The sequence below is a fragment of the Salvia miltiorrhiza genome, chromosome 7, assembly GCF_028751815.1.
Source record: "Salvia miltiorrhiza cultivar Shanhuang (shh) chromosome 7, IMPLAD_Smil_shh, whole genome shotgun sequence".
Classification (NCBI taxonomy): Eukaryota; Viridiplantae; Streptophyta; class Magnoliopsida; order Lamiales; family Lamiaceae; genus Salvia; species Salvia miltiorrhiza.
Genome location: NC_080393.1, coordinates 52,210,793 through 52,226,587, shown reverse-complemented (window position 1 = coordinate 52,226,587; position 15,795 = coordinate 52,210,793). Strand labels below are relative to the sequence as shown.

The following is a 15,795-nucleotide window of genomic DNA, read 5'->3' as shown; positions in this document are numbered from 1 at the left end:
AATATCGCAACTAACACGATGCAATTGTAGCAAATAATTAGTAACCGAGTATCGTATCCACAGGGACTATTATAACGAATCACTCTAAGTAATCCTAATTAAACTCTAGTAATATTCAGGCAAACGAAAGTAGGAAGGTTTAATTAACACTAAACTCAAATAGTAGTAAATAAAAGCACGTAGAAGAATCAAATATAAAAGACAACTGATCCTAGGGTAGTAAATTCATTAACTAAATCTATGCAATAAATCTATTAATCCTATGTACCAATTTAATCCAGTTATGATGAGAGATCACTTAATTAATCAATTACTCTCGCTAGAGCAGCAACGATCGTGGATTAGTAAATTATCTATCTCCGTTAGGTCTCAAGAAAATCTACTAACTCCCAATAGCTCCTAAGAATAGCTCCCTATGATCCACCTATCTCCGCTAGGTCTCAAGGTTAAAATCATATCATACATTCCTGAATCCGCTAAACAGTTATCTCCGCTAGGTCTCAAACCGAATAGCTAAACATGCAAACTATTGGCCAAATAATTCACAAGAAATTAAGCACCAGGAATTATGAATCATAAACTGGAAGGCACAAAGGTATTAACAAATAAATCACATAAATTCAATCAACTATTTACAAACCCTAGAATCAGCTAAAGGAAACTAGCCAGACATGCTTAAATAAAACATAAACATAATTAAGAAGAAAGCAATAATAAAAACTGAATTATATAAAAACTGAATGAAAACTGAAGTAGCGACTTGAATCTTCAATCTTGATCCAAGCCTTGAAAACTAGAAAACAATAAAAATCTAAAGCTAAAAACTAAAGTATGAATGCTTGGGTTCGGGGGGTTGGTGCTCTACTCGAATAGGTCAAAAGAGAACCTATTTATAGATTTCAGATTTCCTTCGGATCACCATGGAAGTTGTCATGCAAAGTGGAATTCTAAAGGTAATAGAATCGTGTGAAATAAGGCAACTCTCCAGCTGGATGTGCGCTTCTGGAAAATACTCCCACTCGTGCTAAATTCGCAGTTCTCGCCAGAGGAATGGATGTCACCAGAGTAACGGGTCACGCCAGAGGATTAGACGATTTCTCTGACCTCGCCAGAGAAATGGTTTGCCAGCGGAATGATGATCTCTCTGGCATTCCTCCGCTCTGGCACTCGACTCCTCTAGTCAGCGGGGAAGCAACTCCTCTGACATTTTCCGCTCTGGCTTTCTTCAGAGGAATGGTGACTCCTCTGAAATTGAGGACTTGACTTCTCTGGGTAGCGACTTCTCTGACATGTTGATTTCTCTGGCGAAGTGATTTCTCTGGCGATTCCGCACTTGCTTCGATTCCTCTACACTGGAGGCTTGATTCCTCTGACTCTAGTGGAATGGTGATTTCTCTGCTCTGGAGATGTCAGTTCCTCTGAAAAACGCCAGATTCATCCAAATTCATCCAAAACTGCATTCTTCCATCTCGAGAGCCTAAATCTCCTACAAAGCATAAAATACACCATAAACGCACCAAATTCCAGAAGATTATCTTTAAACACGCACGTATAAACCCTCAAAAATAGAGTAAATTAAGCATAAATCAACTCCCCCACACTTAGCCTTTTGCTTGTCCTCAAGCAAAATCTATATGAATCCTAGGAAGAAATTGATTTCAACAATGTAAATTGTCATCCAAACATTCACAAAGTCAATTCAACACTTTACAATCAACACACATGTCTCGATCATGCAAGTAACTCAAAGTTTAAGAAGCAACAAAAGAGTAATGCAAGTAATTCGATCAGACCCAATTCTCCGCTAGAAGTGAATTCCCTAATGTGATCGCCTTTATAATCAATATCATCAATTTTTCACACTTTGTGTGCTTAGAATTTTCGACAGTTAAGCCATAATTCATTAAATAAAACCATTTGGATGTAATCCAAAGTCTTTTCACGTGGTTTCTCATGCTCATAGTTAAACTAGAGGAGCAGAGACTCAGAGCTATCACGTTTTTAGAACAGGCCAGATGTTTCAGAGCTGGCAATTTTGAAGTTGGCAATTCGTCCAACATTTTCACAGATAAGATACGATCGTAGGCAATCACAATGACAACACTCCTTCTAGCATCTACCGGACAAATCACGTTTTACTAACTTACAAAAGTGTTGCAACAAAATTCATAATTCTTTGCACAAACAAGAAACATATATCAAAAGTAAAACAAGAATATCCTCCATTCATTCACAAACCCAAAATGCACATCGAAAACCATCTTCTCTTCCATAAATTCATAAAAATTAGCCAGATTCGAGACAAAAAACTAAGCATAGAAAAATCAATTTCGCCCAATTTTTGAAAAATATAAGCAACAAAACACCACTCCCCCACATTTAAAGCATGCCATGTCCTCAGGGCATAAAAGAAATACGAAGAGTGTAGAAAACGTCCCTGATTATCGGCAATGAAAAACTGAATCTTCGTGAGAGGCGGTGAAAAGGTGGGTTTGCGGCCTTGGGCAGAGTAAAGAGTGGCTGCGCTGGACAGATGCAGCGAAGAAAATGGCTGCGCTGGACATGTGCAGCGTGGAAAAGTGCAGCGAAGAGAGCGGCTGCGCTGGAACATGAAGACCACCAGAAATCTGGTAGAGAAACACCTGCCCCAAACTAAACAAAGAAACAAAGAGAAACAAAACGAAACAAAATGAAACAGAAAGAAAGGAAAACAAAACAAAGAAAAACAATTGGGTTACCTCCCAACAAATGCTTAATTTAACGTCTAGAGCTCGACGATACCTCAAAAACTCATGGAGGTCGGAAGCAACACTCTAACCATTGGAAAGCTTTTCTACTCTTGGGTGCCCTCTCCACCAAAACACTTCTCTTGGCTCGAACATCCTCCACCAGCATTGCCCCCTTCTCATTCTTGTTCCGAAAAATCCGGAATTTCACTTTCTTCTTCTTGGGGGTATGGGTTTTCAAAGACCCCCCATCATGCTCCAAAAACAGACACATCTCAAAAGTCAGAACTTCTTTTGGTTTTGGAGTCTTTTTCTTGGCTTCATCCTTGGGCAGCTCATTTTTCTCAACTTCTTCATCCTCCGACTTTGCTAGAAAACTGTCAGCCAAATTAACCACTTCATTCTGGGGAACTTCCTTTGGTGGAGGTTTCTTGAAAATCACAGTTTCCCCATAGGCTCCCAATGTCATCGCCCCCCTTTGCATATCTAGCTTTGCTCCACATGTGGCAAGGAAAGGTCTCCCTAACAGCAAAGGCATCTTTGGATCCTCAGGAATATCCAACACTACAAAGTCGACTGGGAAGAAAAAATCACTCACCTTCACAAGCACATCTTCCGCAACTCCTAGAGGTGTAGAACAAGACTTATCAATAAGCTGAATTGTCTTGTTAGTTGGCTTCAAATCCCCCAGCTGCAACTTCCTATACACTTTGAGAGGCATGACATTTATGCTTGCTCCGGTGTCACACATTACTTTCTCAAACAATGACTTTCCAATCTTCACAGGAATATTGAAGCTACCCGGATCTTCTCTCTTTGGAGCCAACTGATACTCCTTCACTGCGAGCACCTCCTCAAATTCATTGAATGCACTCTTCTTTTCCATCACAGCCTTCACAATTTGCACCTCATTTGGCTTATTTCTCAAGATCTCCACGGAAGGAATATTCACAGCCAACTTCTTAAATGTCTCCAAAAATTTGGAGCTTTGCTCATCTAATCTTGGCCTCGGGGATGGAAGAGGGAAAGGTGCTACAGGCTTGTACTCTGGCCTGGGAAATGTAGGAGTAGGAATAGGCTTCTTAACAGCAGAGGTATTCGACGATACCTTAGAAGTAGGTGGCGAATCGCACACAATCGTCTCCAGGTCATCATCCTCCATAATCTCTACATTTTTTTCCTTGCCATCCTTGCCGTCCCTGCCATCCCGCTGCTCTGTACGATTCCTCTGCTCTACAGAGGAATGGTGATTCCTCTGCTCTGCATGATTCCGCTGCTCTTCATCCTCAACTGAATTATCAACCACCCGGATGGAATGACATTGCTGATTTTGCTGAGGCTGTTGATGTTGGCTCTTCGGATTGAACTGAGCGTTGCTAGGAAATTGGCATGGCTTGTGCTGCGCAGCTGCTTGGTTGGCCATCTGACCAACTTGAGTCTCCAATATCTGCACTTGCTTGGACAGTGCTGACACATTTTGCTCCATGATGAACTTTTTGGTTCCCAAGTTTGCCGAGTTTGCCTCCATCTCGATGACCTTTACCAATACTTGCTTCATCATTTCCTCCATTGAATCTTTCTTTGGCTCATTGATTACTCCCCCACTAGAAATAGAAAATCCTGGTGGAGGTTGCAAAACATTGTTGGGATTTGAATAGGAAAAATTTGGATGATTCCTATTATTTGGATGATATGGGGGATTTCCACCCGGATGTCCCTGATAGTTTGGTCTATTGAATTGGTACTGCCGCTGGACATAATTAGCATCTTCAAACTGCGACACATCAGGTAAACCCGGCTGCTGAGGAATTTTAGCTAGCAGTGCCTTTCTCTCCAACTCATACTGCTTCTGAAGAGCTTCATATTTCTCCTTAAAATCATCTCTCTCCTCATTCACAGCTGCAATTCTTCTCGTGGGATTTATGTCATTCGGCCATTGATAACTGTTGGAGGCCATCTCTTCTATCACACGATAAGCTTCCTTTGTATTTCTATGGAGAAGACATCCACCTGCAGTAGCATCCACCATACTTTTTGTCAGACCAGTCAAACCATTATAAAAGTGAATGATTTGCTGATCCTCTGTGAAACCATGTTGTGGGCATTTCCTGAGCAGCTCACGAAATCTTTCCCAGGCATCATGAATGGTCTCATCTCCTAGCTGGGAAAAGTGAGAAATCTCTGCAATGATTTTCTGAGCTTTAGAAGCAGGGAAGTATTTTGCCAGGAAAGCTCTACACAAATCCTCCCATCCAGTAATAGCACCTCTGTCCAAACTCTTGAACCACTCATTTGCTCTGTCTCTGAGAGAGAATCCAAACATCTTCATTCTGATGGCATCTGGTGGCACGCCATTATGCTTAATAGTGTCGCAGATATCTAGAAACTGAGTGATGTGAACATGCGGATTTTCAGAAGCCGCTCCACTAAACTGTTCAGCTTGCACCATGTTTATCAATCCCGGCTTCAGCTCGAACGTGTTAGCCTGCACAGTTGGTCCCCAGCTGCCTCCTTGGAATTGATAAACTCGAGGCTGATACATGTGATTCAGTGGTGGCTCTGGTGGAGGAGCCCGGTTGCGCTCTCTCTCTTCGTCTAGCTGCCTCTGAAGGTGTGTCACGGCTCGCACAAGAGTTTCAAGGTCCATGTTATTCTGTTGCTCTGCCATTGCTTGCTTCTTCTTTTCGCGGTTGTCTCTTTTGTATTGCTTTTCGATTTCCAAGTTCAAAGGTACTAGATGTTCCTTTCCTTTGGATCTCGTGTTCATACACGCCTGAGACAACAAACAAAAACAGAAATTTAAAAACTAAAAATAAAATAAAAACTTACAACGCCTGAAATAATGCTTAAGTCTAATCAGAAATATTAAAGTAAATTCTAAATAGTCCCCGGCAACGGCGCCAAAAAGTTGATCATTAATTTCTTAGCAACAAATATCGCAACTAACACGATGCAATTGTAGCAAATAATTAGTAACCGAGTATCGTATCCACAGGGACTATTATAACGAATCACTCTAAGTAATCCTAATTAAACTCTAGTAATATTCAGGCAAACTAAAGTAGGAAGGTTTAATTAACACTAAACTTAAATAGTAGTAAATAAAAGCACTGTAGAAGAATCAAATATTAAAGACAACTGATCATAGGGTAGTAAATTCATTAACTAAATCTATGCAATAAATCTATTAATCCTATGTACCAATTTAATCCAGTTATGATGAGAGATCACTTAATTAATCAATTACTCTCGCTAGAGCAGCAACGATCGTGGATTAGTAAATTATCTATCCCCGTTAGGTCTCAAAAAAATCTACTAACTCCCAATAGCTCCTAAGAATAGCTCCCTATGATCCACCTATCTCCGCTAGGTCTCAAGGTTAAAATCATATCATACATTCCTGAATCCGCTAAACAGTTATCTCCGCTAGGTCTCAAACCGAATAGCTAAACATGCAAACTATTGGCCAAATAATTCACAAGAAATTAAGCACCAGGAATTATGAATCATAAACTGGAAGGCACAAAGGTATTAACAAATAAATCACATAAATTCAATCAACTATTTACAAACCCTAGAATCAGCTAAAGGAAACTAGCCAGACATGCTTAAATAAAACATAAACATAATTAAGAAGAAAGCAATAATAAAAACTGAATTATATAAAAACTGAATGAAAACTGAAGTAGCGACTTGAATCTTCAATCTTGATCCAAGCCTTGAAAACTAGAAAACAATAAAAATCTAAAGCTAAAAACTAAAGTATGAATGCTTGGGTTCGAAGGGTTGGTGCTCTACTCGAATAGGTCAAAAGAGAACCTATTTATAGATTTTAGATTTCCTTCGGATCACCATGGAAGTTGCCATGCAAAGTGGAATTCTAAAGGTAATAGAATCGTGTGAAATAAGGCAACTCTCCAGCTGGATGTGCGCTTCTGGAAAATACTCCCACTCGTGCTAAATTCGCAGTTCTCGCCAGAGGAATGGATGTCACCAGAGTAACGGGTCACGCCAGAGGATTAGACGATTTCTTTGACCTCGCCAGAGAAATGGTTTGCCAGCGGAATGATGATCTCTCTGGCATTCCTCCGCTCTGGCACTCGACTCCTCTGGTCAGCGGGGAAGCAACTCCTCTGACATTTTCCGCTCTGGCTTTCTTCAGAGGAATGGTGACTCCTCTGAAATTGAGGACTTGACTTCTCTGGCTAGCGACTTCTCTGACATGTTGATTTCTCTGGCGAAGTGATTTCTCTGGCGATTCCGCACTTGCTTAGATTCCTCTGCACTGGAGGCTTGATTCCTCTGACTCCAGTGGAATGGTGATTTCTCTGCTCTGGAGATGTCGGTTCCTCTGAAAAACGCCAGATTCATCCAAATTCATCCAAAACTGCATTCTTCCATCTCGAGAGCCTAAATCTCCTACAAAGCATAAAATACACCATAAACGCACCAAATTCCAGAAGATTATCTTTAAACACGCACGTATAAACCCTCAAAAATAGAGTAAATTAAGCATAAATCACGCTCTTCCGGAGAATTCGACGCCCTGCACCAGAGCTTATCTCTCTCTGAATTCTTGTTCACAACAGGGCTCGACCCCCCTCCCATCCTGGTTCGACGTCGCCGTTTGAGATAATTGTGAATTTGGTGTTGTGGAATGAATTTGGAGGTTGTGAAGGGCGGCGGAGGGGGGAGAGAGGCGGAGACGGAGGTGCAGAGGAGATAAGCGAGAGAGAGAAGCAGAGGCGGAAGCTCAAGCTCGATCTGTTTGAGGTGGAGGAGATGAGCGAGAGAGAGCAGAGGAGGAGGCTCTGGGCCGGCGAAGCTACCGGCCGGAGCTGTGGTGGCGGTCAAGGGGGAGGGCGGCGGAGCCGAGAGTTGAGAGAGAGTTGTGAAGCTGTGAGAGAGTGGTGACGTGTAAGAGAGAGAGAAAGTGGGGTGTGTGAGAGAGAGAGTGGGGAGTGTGTGTGTGTGTGTGTGACGTGGTTATTCCAGCTGCCACGTTGGCATTCCGGCGTCCACGTTAGTTTCGATTTCGCCGGATTCCTAAATCGAGGGAAAAATCAGAACCAATTATAAATTGATGTATTTTGAAGTCAAATTGAGGGGTCATGATATATACCTGAAAATAAAAAATTCTCATGGATTTAGCGGCTATTACCCCATTATTTTTTGCACCCCCATTTTAAAAATCCTGGATCCGCCACTGGTCATAAACCCTAATTTCCAACATTGTTTTGAAACGGAATACTGTATACAGTATATATAATATCACATATATAGAGTTTTTATTCTTTAAGTACATTGTCATTATTAAGACCATGCTACTTTTATTACATACAATCTAGCAACTGCCCCAGCTGGTAATATTTTGATAACTTCTTTAAAATTTTCATGGAATTTCAGTTACTATTACACCATCGCCGCCTCCGACAACACCCTCGCCTATACCACCTATTCCATCGCCAATCCCTGGAAAAAAGAACTTTTCGTCATTGGCTGCAGAACCGCTCTCAGAGCCACCAAGGTTCCGGCCGGCAGCCGCCGTGCAAACAAGAACGCTCAGAACAAAAACCAGAACAAACTTTGAAGCCATACTCATCGCCTTAATTTGCTGAGAATTATATAGAGATTGACTCTTAGATGTTGTTGATGATGATGATGCATTAGAGTTCATGGGAGATTGTATTTATAGACATTTTTTATCGATCATGAATTATTGTATATGCATCCACGTACCTAAATGGTAATTAATGAACCAAAAGAAATTAAACTGTTGTTCTCACTACTACAAAATTTCACATACATAACACTTCATACATAACGGTTTTTTTAAAAAACCGTTATGTATGAGCGCATTTTCTAGAAAAGACAACGGTTTTGAAGAAATCCGTTATCTATGTAGTGTTATCCATAACAATATATAACAGTATGATGTAATCCGTTATCTTTTAGCGTTATCTATTAGTTACATACATAACGGTTTGATAAACCGTTACGTCAACCGTTATCTATTAATACTTTTTTACAACAGTTTTTTTACCGTTAAGAAATGCATTATATAACTGTTATGTATTAACATTATTTTTTTTCATAAATATATATTTTTATTAGGTAAAATTTGAAACCTAACTCAAAATCTGATTTTCAAGCTTCTGCTCCAATACTCCTAACACACCCGCCGCCTCCCCCCGGTGACGCCGCGCCGGACGACGCTGCACGAGCAGCCGGACGCCGGTGCCAGTGAGTCAGTGACCGCCCCTGCCCCCACCCACCCTGCATCGCGTCGCCTCTGACGCCGCTCTTCTCGCAGCAGCAGATCGAGAGGCGGAGCACCCTTCTCCCCTCCACCGAGCACGAGCAGACCACCCCTCTCCTCCGCCGACGCCGCTCTTCTCGCAGCGGCAGCAGCAGATCGGGCTTTTTGCTTCTCCATCTGCCACCTACCGCACCCGTCTCTCTCTCTCCGTCCGTTAGGCCTAGCAGCTGTCGTCGGTCGAGCTCTCAATCGCAGACCCTAGGAGCCGCCGCTGTCGCTGTCGCCGCCGCCTTCTACAATAGCCACCACCAAGGTAGAATCCCTAATTATTCATCCCTTACGCAAATCTCATTCCAAATCCCTAATTTTTGAACTTTGTTGGTAACAATATGATTTAGATTAGGGATTTTGCTCGAATTTTTTAAATTATCTGAAGCTATTTTGCTCAAATTTTTTAATTTTGTCAAGCTATTTTGCTCAAGTTTTTGAATTATCTCTTTGTTATTCTATTATCCTCAATTGTAAGAATGAAACACATTCTCATACATAATCACTTTCATTTCTTCATACTGTTACTGAGACCAGTCTGATTACAATGTTTCTTCGGAGATCAAATCTAGTTTGGATGAGGTTGAAATCAAAACTTGAGAAAGAAAGGTGAGATGAAGATTATTTGGACAGTCACGTTGTCAGCATAGTTTACACAGCATAGCTACCTATTTAGCATTACCTGAAACATTATTTGATTTGAGAAGATGTTGGACCTCAAATATTATTTAAATGCAGCCTACCATGTTGGTTTAGTTATTCGAGCTTGCTTGTACCTGTATTATTCGATGATCTTGCTGCTGGTTCCTACAGGGTCATTGGGCCTGAAATGCCATCCGCTGACCTACTTGCTGCAGCAGCCAAGCTAACAGAAGCTGAAGCAGAACAGTGGATTTGGAATCAGTTTATGACTGTCAGATTAATTTAGTTATATCTAAGATAGAGAGGTGAAAGAGAGAAAAAGGTTTGGAATGTAACAAGAGGAGAGAGAGAGAGAGAACCATTGAGTGATTAAGCAACAAGAAATCTAGTGGAGCTGGTAGTTAGATCTTTCCAGAACGCTTGTTTTGTTGAAGGCGTAGTTGAAGCCATCGCTTGGTGCTAATTGTACTCTTATGATATGAAGGATGATATTAATGAGGAGGAAGAAAAGTTGATGGATGCCTTTCTATCAAAAGATGATCGCCCTGAACGAACATTGGCTGACATCATTGTGGAGAAGATCAAGGAAAAAGATGCCCAAGTTTCATCTGGTATGAGTTCAAATTTGCTGATGATAATTAACCTGTTCTTCCTTTCATATTGGATGGGGTGTCTAAAGTTGGTACTAAAATCAAATGTTGGGGGTTGTTATACTCATGAAATATTTTGTATTGCTAATACGAACATAGGTGCTTTTCAATTTACGAAATGATGACAATTTGTGTCCTGCTATTGGCAAGTTTATTGAATGTTGTGTGTTTGTGTGTAGGAGCACAACCAATGCCGAAATTGGACAACTCCATCATTGAGCTGTACAAGGGGTATGCTTATAGCCTTGTCACCAATCACCAACTACAGTGTGATTTCTGCTTGTTCCTCCCTTGCTAATGATTTTACTGATGTTGGGTGGCATATGTATTATGCAGGGTTGGTAAACTGCTTAACAAGTACACCTCTGGCAAGATGCCCAAAGCTTTCAAGCACGTACCTTCTCTGCAATTCTGGGAAGAAGTTTTATACAAGACAGCCCTAGTTTGCTTTGTTTTCTTGGTTATTCTGAATTGAGAATATTGAACACTGCTTTGCTTTCAGGTAACAACTAATGAGGTATGTGAATGTTACTTTGTTTTCTCTTTTGGTGATTAGTTTCGCGGACGCGTGACTGGAAATTTGTGTTTGATGAGTAGATACTGAGAAATTGGGATCAGATAGTGGAGTGTGAAGATGAGTGAAGGCAAGAAGTATCAGCTGGGGACGATTAGAGCGTTGAGTCTTTCAGTGGTTTCATCTGTTTCGATCGTGATATGCAACAAGGCACTCATTAGCACTCATTGAACTCCAAAGTAGATTGTTTCCTGTCTGTTTTTAAGCATGAATAATATGGAAATACATCTAGTTGATAGTTGATACTAACTTTGCGATGCTTCCAACATTTTGCTACTATGACACTAGTTAGACTTAAGAGTCAGTTGTTGACTTTGATGGATGAGCTTGCTTGCAATTTCAATTTAAGACTTTAGTGTTGCTTGCAAGTGATGGGCTTGAAGCTCTGAACAGACTGAAGTAATATAATTATTCATTAATTGCTTGGCGTCTATATTGTTTGTTTGCTAGGGGATTAGAGCAAGTGGGAACTCAGATTTCAGTGATGAAATGGGCAAGGAACTTAGCCAAATGAGTGCGGCAGCTGGGCTAAGGTGATTTTCGTGCCCAATCTCTTTTTTGTTGTTTGCTTTTTAGATTAAATGTGCCTTATACTTCATGTATCCATCTATGTCTTGCATGCTGCCATATGTTTGAGACAACTGGTTTCTTCATGTATCCATCTATGTCATGTATCCAACTTATGAAGTGGCTTGATAATACAGCCTCATTTTGTTCTTGTTTGTCTATTGGTTTTTTGATTGTTTGTTAATCCCTTAATTTGTATTCCTATTTCTCTTTACATCTTGATCTTTTGTTATTAGATCTCATCTTGAAGGAAGGCTCTTTAGGTCTAATACAATTTGTGAGATTATATGAGTTATTTCTCACATACGATTAGGAGCTTATGCTTCTGTTCTTCATGTTGAGATGTCTGAAGAGTTTCTACGTTTATATTTTTCTTGATTTTGGGTAGATGTGATGGATTAAGATAGAAATTTCCGTTGCTGAATGATTGTTAGGAGATTAATTTCATAACTTTATGATATTGCAGGAGGCTGATGTTATGAGAAGCAAATTGGAGACGGCGAAAGAGAGGAAGCTGATGCTCACTGCTGAAATTCGGTATGCAATTTGATTAGATACTGTATGCCTTTAATCTAACTGCCTTCAAGATTTTCTCATGGTGTATGTCGTATGGTTTCTTTGCTTTATATATTGATGGCACACAATTTGGAAATCAATGGTTTGGTCCACATCTTGTCTGCAATATATGTTTCCTTCTTTGTTGGAGTAGTGTTTTGTAGCGATTTTGCTGCTTTTTATGTTGGATTGCTATGATCTTGAGCAATGAAATGCATGATATTCAATCAGGTATGAAGCCAAATACATACGTTTATCTTTGTATATGTGGCTTCTCCGCAGATATATGTTTCCGCGCATTGTCAAATATTGACGAGTAAAAATGCCTAGTTCATCGCTGTCTTATTTTGGTATCCCCCATGTTCGTGTTGCACTGATCAAAATAACAATGGAATAATCAGGTTTCTACGGAAAAGGCATATATACCTTGTGAAGACGAAGGATGCGAATTCACCTGTGCAAGAACAAAATCTTGTACAAGCGCCAAACTCACTAAAGCGTGCTAAAATCACAAAGCAGCAGCTTCTGAATGGAAAAGAAGCGAGCCGGCATAGATTGCCTTCAGCTCCAGTACCCATCTCCAAGAAGAAACGAGTTGCTCTGCCAGATGCTTCATGTAGTAAAACATGTATTAACAGGCAACTTGTGTAGCTCGAATTGTTGGATGCTATGTTATATATGCTAATATTATCTTGTCAATGTTATTTTATTATTTGAATTTTTTTTATTGATTTTTAGATATACATAAAAGGAAAAATTAAGAATAAATAAAAAATATGCGAAAAACTGTCATCTAATACATACAAAACCGTTATCTATGTCTTACAAAGATAACGGTTTAAACCGTTATAAAAAGTATAAAAAACTGTTATCTATAATATGAGAAAAAAGAAATATTATATAATACATAACGGATTAATTCTAATACATAACAGTCGAAAACCGTTATCTTTTTCTTACAAAGATAACGGTTTAAACCGTTATAAAAAGTATAAAAAACTGTTAACTATAATATGAAAAAATATATATTATGGAATAGATAACGGATAAATCATAATACATAACAATCGAAAACCGTTATGTATAATCAATATAGATAACGGTTTTATAACCGTTATGTATGTGTGGTTGTACTGTTATCTTTTCCCTTCATAGATAACGGTTTTTAAACCGTTGTGTATGACACCTATAATAGATAACACCACTATACACAACGGTTTTTTTGCTCATAAAATCCGTTATCTATGAGCGTTTTTCTAGTAGTGTCTGATTTTCTTTGAGAAATTAAGGAAGCTGTAATTAAGCTATATATGGTAGCTACGTTGATTCGATGGCCCTCATTTTGGATACTTCTTAGGCCTTAAATGTGTTATTTAAGTGGTGGGGTCGTTAAATATGAGCCACGTACGTATCATATGTGCAGCAAAATTCGAAGTTTGGCACCGAAATGTTATTCAGTAATTAATGCAACACACAGCATGTACCTGTGAGCTAGGTTTCTCCAAAGAGGAAAAGAGATTGTTAATTACTCCCTTCCGTCCTAACTAAGTTGATCAATTTCTTTATATACAATAAATTAATGTAAGTAAGGAAACATCTCACTTATTCATTTTATTGTCAAATACACTTAATTTAAATCCCGTGTCGGAAAGAAGTTGAACAAATAATTGCTATACATAAGATAGGCAACGAAACATATTCAATTTTATGATATACTTTCTTTGTCCACAAAACATCTTTCTCCATGAAGTGGACACAAGTTTTAAGAAATAGTTAGTTGCATATATGTGTATTTGGTAAGTGGAGAAGGGATCTCACGAACAACTTAATTAGTTAAAGTTGTGATAGTTAGTGGGTTTAAGTACATGGGTCCATTAATATATGTAAATATATGAGAATTTTAAGAGTGATAATTCGTGAGATTATGTCAAAAAAAAAAAAATTATGAACAAATAAAACTAAAATAGAAAACTAAAAAAATATTTGATGCGCCCATAATGATCATGAGAAGATCTGCAATTATATACTGTTACGCTTGTCATGTGTATGTTAGCAACAGGTAGCAAAAGTGATATCTTGCAACTTATTTCACATAAAAAGTGATAAATATTTTGTAGACAATACTAAGAGAAAATGAAGCAATGTATAAGACCAAAAAACAACAAAATTTAACTATTGAATGCATAAGTTGCAAATTCAAGAATTGAACCTTACTAAAATTGACACCGGAAGGCACACTCAATACTCACTCAGTTTTTTTTTGTTGGAAACTAGACTCTTCTAGCTTTCCAGAGGTATCTTGCACGTCCCCTAGTTCATTCTCAATCAAAGTAGAGAATATTTTGAAGTTGGCCTGGGATTTATTCGGTCAAAAACCTCTTTGGGGTGGAAAAAATACCAAAAGAGAAAAGGAGTACATATCTGTCTAAAACACATTGCAAGTATAATTAAAATTACAAAAATCACATTGAATAGCATTCTGATTACTAAGCAGGCATTTGTTTGAGTGATAAGGTATGATTGATAAACGAATCCAACTTAATCAAGTGTTTAGTTGGCATAATTCGGCTTGTGATGATAACTTGGCCCGTACTCTAATCATCCAATTGAATTACTCCCCCCCCCCCCGTCTCACAAGAGTGTGTATTTTTTTTGTCATTCTGGTACGTTCCATAAAAGTATACATTTTCTATTTTTGGAAACTATTCGACCACATAACACTACAATAAAATGAGTCATTTTCTCCATTCACAACACACTCACCTAATATTTATTAAAATTTGTTTCATCAAAATGGATACACACTCTTGAAGGACGGAGCTAGGGTGTATTATATTTCTCATCCCAAAATTCCAATTCTATCTTATTAGGGGTGTCAAAATGGTAGTCGGTATCAAATTTTATCGACTTGACCCTATACATGAGCGGGTATCAGGTATTCAAAAACTTGATAAACTCAAGTTACGAGTCGGGATTGAGTATGGGTCTTCTAGAGTATCAGTTATACCCAGTAGGTTTGCGGGTATACCCAAATACTTGATTCTTTATTTATTAATAATAGGATTTGAATAAAATAAAATAATTCTTTTATTTTGTTTTCAAACTAAAATCATACGCCGAAACCGTGACACGAAATGTGGTGGCGGATCTTGTAGGTGACTGACCAATTGAGAGGGAAGAGAGAGGGCTTGGCGACAGCCTTTTGGGTGTTGTGGCTCGTCAATCGAGAGTGAGAAGACGGCGCCACTGCTGCTATACTCAGGGGTGGAATCTGGGATTTGTTGTTAGGGGGCTGAATTTGTTGAAGTATGACGTTTGAAAGTGTTTGCAAAGGGTTCGAGGACGAAAGCCCCGAGCCAAATTTTTTTAGCATTCCATACAGTTTATTTTTATGTCCAAGTAGAATCTTAATGAGCTATGACAGTCACTTGCTATAATAAATAGTTGTTCGCATTCCATCAATTCAACAAGCTACATTGAAAACATATAAAGATAGGATGAGATTCAGTGTCCCACAATCTTATGTGTGCCACTGTGTCACATGTTTATATTTATTATTTAAAAATATATATTTATAAAAATAAAATTTATTATAATACTATGAATTATATTTAATTTTTATTTTAAAAAATTAATTTTTTGAAAAAGTACTATATACCATGACTTTGAATTTATCAATCTATTATTAGCTAATAAAAGTGAAATTAAATGATAAAAAATAATTATATATTCTAAATTGATGGAATAAACCCTAGTTAATAATCACAAAATTAA

At 38.7% G+C, this 15,795-nt stretch overlaps 1 protein-coding gene and 1 non-coding gene across 5 annotated transcripts; both read left to right on the top strand.

Moving 5' to 3' along the window:
* The first annotated feature begins 4,813 nt into the window (after positions 1–4,813).
* Positions 4,814–4,920, top strand: LOC130996482 (small nucleolar RNA R71). The gene has a single exon (XR_009092651.1). It is a non-coding gene; the product is annotated as a small nucleolar RNA R71 (small nucleolar RNA).
* A 5,237-nt stretch (positions 4,921–10,157) lies between these two features.
* On the top strand, positions 10,158–12,733 carry LOC130994752 (bystin-like). 4 transcript variants are annotated; one of them, XR_009091910.1, is made up of 6 exons: positions 10,158–10,286; positions 10,505–10,556; positions 10,662–10,827; positions 11,350–11,432; positions 11,933–12,003; positions 12,423–12,733. XR_009091910.1 is itself a non-coding variant. In XM_057919814.1 (4 exons), the coding sequence occupies exons 1-3, from the start codon at positions 10,190–10,192 to the stop codon at positions 10,798–10,800; spliced, it is 288 nt and encodes a 95-aa protein (XP_057775797.1). In that variant the 5' UTR covers positions 10,164–10,189; the 3' UTR covers positions 10,801–10,827; positions 10,923–11,059. The 4 variants fall into 4 exon arrangements, 2 of the variants coding, with proteins under 2 accessions (XP_057775797.1, XP_057775796.1); XR_009091909.1 differs by having other exon boundaries at positions 10,662–10,842; XM_057919814.1 differs by lacking the exons at positions 11,350–11,432; positions 11,933–12,003; positions 12,423–12,733 and adding an exon at positions 10,923–11,059 and having other exon boundaries at positions 10,164–10,286.
* Positions 12,734–15,795: the final 3,062 nt, after the last annotated feature.

Coding starts and splice junctions, on each gene's coding strand:
- LOC130994752 (XM_057919814.1), top strand. CDS start 10,190: ATGGATGCCTTTCTATCAAAAGATGATCGCCCTGAACGAACATTGGCT. Junction 10,287..10,504: donor AGATGCCCAAGTTTCATCTG/GTATGAGTTCAA, acceptor GTTTGTGTGTAG/GAGCACAACCAATGCCGAAA. Junction 10,557..10,661: donor ATCATTGAGCTGTACAAGGG/GTATGCTTATAG, acceptor TGTATTATGCAG/GGTTGGTAAACTGCTTAACA.